At 45.5% G+C, this 8,328-nt stretch overlaps 1 protein-coding gene across 1 annotated transcript; it reads left to right on the top strand.

The window, feature by feature from the left end:
• The first annotated feature begins 1,297 nt into the window (after positions 1-1,297).
• LOC148149029 (putative G protein-coupled receptor 139) lies at positions 1,298-5,938 on the top strand. Its single transcript, XM_087991745.1, has 2 exons — positions 1,298-1,424; positions 5,169-5,938. The coding sequence occupies exons 1-2, from the start codon at positions 1,298-1,300 to the stop codon at positions 5,936-5,938; spliced, it is 897 nt and encodes a 298-aa protein (XP_087847871.1).
• Positions 5,939-8,328: the final 2,390 nt, after the last annotated feature.

The raw sequence follows: 8,328 nt of genomic DNA, 5'->3' as shown, positions 1-8,328 counted from the left end.
CCCTTAGCATTCCCTCCAACAACTTGCCCATCACCAACGTCAGGCTCACTGGTCTATATTTTTCCATACCACCTTTCTTAAACAGTGGCACCACGTTAGCCAACCTCCAGTCTTCTGGCACTTCACCTGTGATGATCAATGATGCAAATATCTCAGCAGGGGGCCTAGAAGGTTAACTGAGAGTTCAATGGGACCTTGATCAGGTGGGCTGATGGCTGAAGAGTGGCAGATAGAGTGTAATTTAGATTAATATGAGGTACGGCATTTTGGAAAGGCAAATCAGGGCATGACTTATACACCTAATGATAAAGACCTGGGTAGTATTGCTCAGCAAAGAGACCTTGGAGTGCGGGTTCATAATTCTAGAATCGTGAAGAAGGCATTTGGCACACTTGCATTTATCGGTCAATGCATTGAGTGTAGGAGTTTGGAGGCCATATTGGGGCTGTATAGGAGATTGGTTAGGCCAACTTTGGGATACTGTGTTTAATGCTGATCTCCCTGCTATAGGAAGGATATTGTGAAACTTGGAAGGGTTTAGAAAATAATTTCAAAAATGTTGCCAGGTTTGGAGGGCTTGAGCGACAGGGACAGGCTGAATAGGAGGGGACTATTTTCCCTGGAGTATCAGAAGCTGAAGGGTGAGCTCATAAAGGTTCATAAACCCATGAGGGGCATGGATCGGGTAAAAAGGGAAGGTCTTTTCCCCAGGGTAGGGGAGTGCAAAACTAGAGGGCATAGGTTTAAGATGAGAGGGGAAAGAGTTTAAAAAGAATTAAGGAACATTTTTTTTCATGCAGAAGGTGGTACCTGTGTGGAATGAGCTGCCAGAGGAGGTAGTGCAGACTGGTACAATAACAGCATTCAAAAGGTATCTGGATGGGTATATGAACAGAAAGGGTCGAGAGGGATATGGGCCAAGTGTTTATAATTGGCAGTCGATTAAATTAGGATATCTGATCAGTATGGACGGGTTGGGCATAAAGATCTGTTTCCATGCTGCACAGCTCTATGATACTCTGACTGTGTGGGTGAGGGGGCAAAGTGAGAAAGGCAAGGTAAGGCAGGGATGGTGTGAGCATCCATGTAGAGAGCACTAAGAGAGCGAGCAAGGAGCCCTGAGATGGACCTGGCCCAATTGTTCTCCTTCAATCTTCCAGTGTAGGTGAAGATTGTATTGTGGAATATCTATTAAAATTAACTGTACCTGTTTGTTCAAAGTCTGCAAAATAATTTCACTCTCTCTGCAACCACACAAAATCACAGGGGAGATTTACTTGCTTTATATAACGGACGAATGTCTGATGATTCAGATCTGGTGATACCAATTGATATCGCTCCCCCTTCTCTGAAAATGGAATTACCAACAATTGAACAGATAGCTTTCACTTACTACCATTTCCTCGCAATCTTCGGAGTTCCTGGTAAGAAGCTGAAACAGGTTGTGTTATCTTTTCAATCCCACTTTGACTCTGTTCTTTCCCCTGATATATCTCTCAGTGTATAAACCCTCCCTCTTTCTCTCCTCATGCTGGATCCAGTTTCAGGTGTTCCTACAAGAAACAGCTCATGCTGTAATCTGTGAATTTTAGTTTAGTTCCATGAGGACATGAGGAATCTGTGACCTGACGTGTGCTAAATGGTCCTTGTCTGGGAGGAACAGGTACTTTCAGATTTCTGGATCCCAAAGCTCTCTCCGACTGGGTTTTTATTGCCATGTGTCTGGGTCTGTTGCTGGGACATGGGTCTGAATTTGATGTTGGTCAGTGGAATCGTGCCCCGGTCCACGTGCTCACACACCTGAATGATCCTCACAGTGGGACCAAGAGCTGGTCACCCAAGTCACATGGCGCCTCCTCAGTGAAGTACACGGTGAGGGCGGGTGTCCACTAGGAGAAGGGTCAGGCCGTGAACAGCAAGTCAACTCCGGCCGTCATTGTACAGGGCTGTGGGGATGAGCAGGCAGCTGAGGAGAAGTGGGATTGTGTAAATCTCCTTCAGCTGTGGGGAGGCAGCATTGAGAGTTCCGAACCTTTATTGTTGAGGGAGCAGGTTAGACCATGAACTTTAACCATGGTGTCTCCTGTGACAGTGCCATCTTTCACAAACCCTTTTGTCAAGGTGGAGATATGATCCACTCCGACCAGGGCAGGCCCAAAGCCGAGGAGTGAGCCCTCCCCTGTGTCTCAGTTATCAGGCAGAGTTGGCAGAGGTGGGCAGTAGATTCCTCGGATGCTGCCTGACCTGCTGTGCTTTTCCAGCACCACTCTATTCTAGACTCTGGTTTCCAGCATCTGCAGTCTTTGTTTTTACCTAGGAGGTATGGGCACATCTGGTCAATGTGGTTGATGTGCTGCAAGAGGCTGAGTGAGAGACCAAGGACCAGTGGAGCTGTGGCCAAACTGACTCTGATCGAGGAGGAGGAGATGTTGTAGTTGGTCATTCACCTGGAGACCCACTGGGAGGCTGGAGAGCTGAGGGGAATGACGGGGCAGGAAGGCGTACACGAGGTGAGGTTCAGGGGGACGAAGCTTACTCTATGAAGGAAGGGCAGAAGAAGGGAGACGTTGTTACCATTGGCAGAGGGAGATTGTTGTCATCTCCTCTGAAATGGAGATGTTTGTGACTCTGTTCAACTGATTTCCCAGAGAAGGCATGTGTCCTCTTAAGTGATCACAGATGAAGATGTCATCATCATTAATCTGTTTTTTTGATATTCTAGATTAATATTTTGCCCTTGTAACTCTCCTCAGTGAGGGTGAACAGTGGATTTCATGTTATGTTTTGGTTATGGTTCAGTTTATAAGTGGGTTTTGTTTGAATTATTCTGATCCATTGCAGTGTCACTGAACCCAAAGTGCAAGAGAGAGGATGGAGGTATCTGACATCATCGTCAGGTCATTATCCCTCTGTCAAGAAAGTATGGAGGGTCAAGTGAGCCTCAGAATGGGACATGGGGAGGACCAGTCACCATCAGGAAGTACCTGTCAGGGCACTCCTGATGGGGACAGTTACTCCTCTACCCTCTGCCACTGACACCAGTGCTTCAGAGAGCCATGGTGATGAAGGAGGTTCCTGACACTGTGCAGGAGAGCCTCACCATGTCAGGATCCAGACAGACTCGGCCAAACAGAGGACCACCCCCAAGGCCATTCCAGACAAAGGGATATTAGAGTCAGCCGCCTGCCTCCAGGACCACTGGCAGCACATGGGGAAGGCTACAGTGCAGCAGGCAGGAACAATGTAAGAAATCACACTGAGACCATATGGGAGAACACGGGGAATAATTTATGATGTCTTTACAAGAATGGTATTGCTGATAACCTTCATTAAATACATGCACATGAGGATGGATGTGTCGGTATTGCTTTTGCTAATTTGACAAGTCTTATGGATGGATGTTGATTGGAGTGTTTATTAATGTATGTCCCAGCATCCTTTTCAGTAGCTGCCTTACCACAGGACAATGGTCCTGTCACTGGTCATAGCTTGAGGTAACACTATGGAGTTGAGCAGGATGTTAATCCTTTTGACAGATCACCTTGGTGCTTGTGTGAATCTTATTGCAATGTCACTCAACATCTGATCTCATGTGTCTCACTGGGGTCATGAGCTATCTCTTCAATAGACAGCCCTTCCCTCCCAGAATCTATCTCTCCAATGGCTGTGGTACATTGCCCACTATGGAACTGAGGGTGGTCAGGACCCCTCCCTGGAATACACACACATACCTGAAGAAGCCTTTGTCGATAATTGCTGACTAGTTAGACACTTAGGAAGTGAGCCCCTTTAATATTTACAAATGCCCCTGGTTATCTCACTGAAACCTCAACAGCAACATGCTTGTAATTGATGACTCCTTCCAGTTTTGAGAATCCAGCAAGATTCCTGAATCCTGTGGCCATCTTTTTTCCTGGCGAAACTCATCTGTGGTGGAAGTGATTTAGATGTGAGCACACCTAACCCTTGCAGATATTACCACCTGCATACAATGTTGTACAGGAGCTTATGGCCCACTGTGAGGATCTCAGTCTAATGCTAGCAAAATGCTGGAGGCACAAACGCTCAGTGCCACGGGTGACCATTAAAATTACAAACTCTGAATACCCAGTCACACTGATTTGTCACAAAGAGACATCACTGACTGTCTGGAGAGACACACATTCTGTGCAGACACTGGGGCTCCAGATGCTGCAGATAGTTTGCCCTCTGTCTGTAAACTCAAGGCACTGATGTACATTCTCCTTTCAGGCTGCTGTTATTCTCAATGGTTTCCCTGTTATACAGAGCCCACCTGCCCCTGGTTATCTGCCCTTTGAACCTTCTTGTCTTGATCTCTTCCCACTTTTACACTCCCCATGGGGACAGCTGCCCCGGACTCCTGTTTGAGTCTCAGGCTTAACAACACCCATTTAATGAAGGGTCAAGCCCTCTGTCACCTCTGGTATGTTTCTCATTGTACCCACTGAACAACACAAAGTAGTCAAAATAAAAGAAAGAACTTCCACGTACATGAATAAAATCACCAACTACATTCCAACTCTGCACTTGGAAAGACTTTGATGGATTATTATCTGTCTCAGCGCCCCTGACATAACACTGTCACCTACTACATCCAAACTTTCAGCCTGCAAATATATTGATGGATTTTTATCTATCTCAGTGCCCATGACATAATACTGCTCAAAACCCTCTCCCCATAATGCTTTGCCTGTGCAAACTGTGAATCCCATACAACTGTGGTCAACTGTGCTCACAATGAGCCTCAGTGTATGTAAACTAGTCAATGTTCAAAGGGGGCAGCTCCTGCCACTCAACCGCCCCCCCACTTCTGTTTAATTATTAATTGGCATCAGGCAAAGTGGTGGGGGAGTACACCCACTCAATCCATCTCTGTAAAGGGATTCTGGTTTGTGAAAGATTTTGCTTCCTTCCAATCTGTGCAATATTTCTACACATTTGTAAGTTTGCATGATAGGAGATCTCAGGAACTACATGAGGTTGAAAGAAATAATATCTCAATATTTTAAGATGAAGTTGGTAGGAGGAACCACGTCTGCAGTGTGAACCATAATGTAGACCTATTGGGGCAAATGACCTGGTTTTGAGCCCAAACTTCAAAGTAACATTGTGTCAGTAATCTGAGAATTCTGCTCTTTTCTTTGTAGCTAACCTCCTGACAATTGTCCTTCTATGTCATGGAGAGTGTGGTCTGTCCAAAGGGATCACTCTTTATTTGGTGGGTATGACGACAGTTGATCTCCTGGTCATTATTTCCAATGTGATAATCTGCTACATGCTTTACTACTATTTCCCATTTTCATTTCTACACTTCACCTCAATAAGGAACATCAATGTGATGATCAACTACACAGCTGTTGACTGCTCTGTTTGGCTCACGGTCACTTTCACTGTCGATCGTTTTGTCCTCATTTGCTGCCAGAGGTTGAGAGCAAAGTATTGCAGGGAGGAACCTGCAGCTGTGGTGATAGTGACTATGTGTGTTGTGTTCTACTTCAAAAACACCCCCCTGTCCTCTGCTTATGAGCCAATCTATATCATTAACAATGGAGATTGGGGCACCCATTTCAAACCAGACTACTTTATCTTACCAGGATGGATCACCTTTGACTGGTTTCACACAATTTTAAACCCACTATTGCCATACTTTCTCATTTTACTGCTCAATGCACTGACTGTCCAACACATTGTGATGGCGAATCGAACCCGCAGAGCACTGCAAGGTCAACACAACACCCAGAACAGCGACGATCCAGAGATGCAGAGCCGAAGGAAATCCATCACTTTATTGTTCACCATTTCTGGCACTTTCATTGTGCTGTGGATGCCTTATACTACGTTTTTCCTCATTTCTAGAATTACAGATACATTTTATGAGCCTGATGATTATACTGATCCCTTACTAATAGCAGACTAATTGGGAGATATGTTTCAACTGCTGAGCTCTTGCACAAACACGTGTCTATGCATTGGCTCACTCTAAATTTAGAAAAAAATTGAGAATTGCCATAATGTATCCATTTCCTGTAATTATTCAATGTGTCAATTTGATTTTCAAAAAGTGAGAGAGAAATTTGCAAAGCATTCACAGTGGCTCAATGGTTAGCACTGCTGCCTCACAGCACCAGGGTCCAAGGTTCGAGTCCAGGGTAACTGTCTGTGTGGAGTTTGCATGGTATCCCCGAGTCTGCATGGGTTTCATCTGGGTGCTCTGGTTTCCTCCCACAGTCCAAAGATGTGCAGGTCAGGTGAATTGGCCCATGCTAAATTGCCCATAGTGTTAGGTGAAGGGGTAAATGTAAGGGAATGGGTCTGGGTGGGTTGCTCTTCGGAGGGTTGGTGTGGACTTGTTGGGCCGAAGGGCCTGTTTCCACACTGTCGGGAATCTAATCATCACTCTACTGAATATGACAATTCTGTCTTCATAGGTCGATACTAACTACAAGTAACAGTCCTGTTTCTGTGGTGATATTCTCACCTCTGCATCACAGGGTCATGCGATCAAGCACATGATCGGGGCTGACAGAATTCCACTTCAGATGAGCTGGTAACACTACACCAGTCCATGCTCCTCATTGGGTGTAACATTTCCCACAGCCCTCCTTTGAATACAAGCAGTGAAGTCATCCATGGTCTTCTGGCTAATACTTATCCTCTAACCAACATCACTGAAAGCAGATTGTTTGATCATTTCTCTTATTGTTGAATGTGAGATCTCACTGAGAGATTCACTGCTATATTAAAACACTGACTTATTTTTAAAGTTCTTTGTGGGTTGTGCAAGTTTCTTTGTTCACTCCCAGGATGTGTGTCTCTCTGGCTGGGCCCAGCATTGATTGCCTGTCCCTAGTTGCCCTTGAGAAGGTGGTGGGTGAGTTGCCGTCTTGACCCACTGCAGTCCATGTACTGAGGGTTTACCGACAATGACCTCAGGGAGAGAATTCCAGGATTTTGACCCAGCAACAGTGAAGAGTATGTTGCCAAGTCAGGTTTTTGAGTGGCTTTGAGGTGAATCTGAAAGTGGTTGTGTTCCCATATGCTACTTCCTTTGCCCTTCTAGAAGGAAGTGGTAGTGGATTTGGAAGATGCAATCTGAGAAACTTTGGTGATTTTCTGCAGTCGGTAGTCCACATTGCTGCCACTGAGTGTTGTTGGTGGAGGGAGCAGATGCTTATGGATGTGCTGCCAATCAAGATTTGGAGATTCCGGTGTTGGACTGGGGTGTGCAAAGTTAAAAGTCACACAACACTAGGTAATAGTCCAACTGGTTTAATTGGAAGCACTAGTTTTCGGAGTGCTGCTCCTTCATCAGGTGGTTGTGGAGTACACATTGTAAGATACAGAATTTATAGCAAAAGTTTACAGTGTGATGTAACTGAAATTAAACATTGAGAAATACCTTGATTGTTTGTTAAGTCTCTCATCTGTTAGAATGACCATGTTAGTTTCACTTCTTTCATATGTAAATCACAAAACGTTTTTATAAGTTACATTCTCAGTTAACTTGAACAATTGGTGTCAGCCCAGATAATGTGTTGAAGGTGAAGAAGCATTACGGAAATAAGGCAGGAACAGGATCCGGTTATTTTGTAAAGAGGGAGGTTTAACAAATGATTTTAGAATCAGTGATCTCCGAGGAAAAGGTGATGCCTCCAGTTTGACAGTGAGAAATGTGGGTGAGAAGCAACTATGCTGAGCTTAAGTAAGGGTAACTCCATAGGGATGAATACTGGCTTGGCTGGAGTAGACTGGGATAATATCTTGTTCGAATCAATGTGGAATGTGGGTGTCGCTTGTAGGATGTGGGTGTCACTAGCTGGCCAGAATCTATTGTCTGTCCCCAGTTGCCTTTGAGAAGGTGTTGGTGAGCTGCCATCTTGAACCACTGCCGTCTGTGTTCTGTAGTTGACCCACAATACCCTGGGGGAGGGAATTCAAGGATTTTGACCCAGTGACAGAGAAGGAACAACAATCTACATCCAAGTCAGGATGGTGTAGCTTGGAGGGGAACTTGCAAATGAAATTGTTTCCATGTATCTGCCGCCCTTGTCCTTCTACATGGAAGTGGAGGTGGGTTTGGAAGGTGCCGGCGAGAGACCATCATGACAGGCTGAGACACCATCACATCAGGCCGAGAAACCGCCACACCAGATCAGGAGACCATCACGTCAGGCCAAGAGACCGTCACACCAGACTGAGAGATCGCCATATCCAGACTGAGAGACCGCTACCTCAGGCCGAGACACTGCCACACCAGGCCGAGAGACCGTCACGCCAGTTCAAAAGACGGTCACACCAGGCTGGGAG

Source organism: Chiloscyllium plagiosum, unplaced genomic scaffold, assembly GCF_037043375.1.
Source record: "Chiloscyllium plagiosum isolate Xiang-an unplaced genomic scaffold, Cpla_swu_hap1 HiC_scaffold_10, whole genome shotgun sequence".
Classification (NCBI taxonomy): Eukaryota; Metazoa; Chordata; class Chondrichthyes; order Orectolobiformes; family Hemiscylliidae; genus Chiloscyllium; species Chiloscyllium plagiosum.
This window is presented reverse-complemented; position numbering and strand designations above follow the sequence as displayed.

What these genes read in the sequence shown, in the direction of transcription:
- LOC148149029 (XM_087991745.1), top strand. Translation starts at nt 1,298, where the DNA reads ATGTCTGATGATTCAGATCTGGTGATACCAATTGATATCGCTCCCCCT. An exon ending in CGCAATCTTCGGAGTTCCTG is followed by an intron (nt 1,425 to 5,168) that starts GTAAGAAGCTGA and finishes TTTTCTTTGTAG; the next exon opens with CTAACCTCCTGACAATTGTC.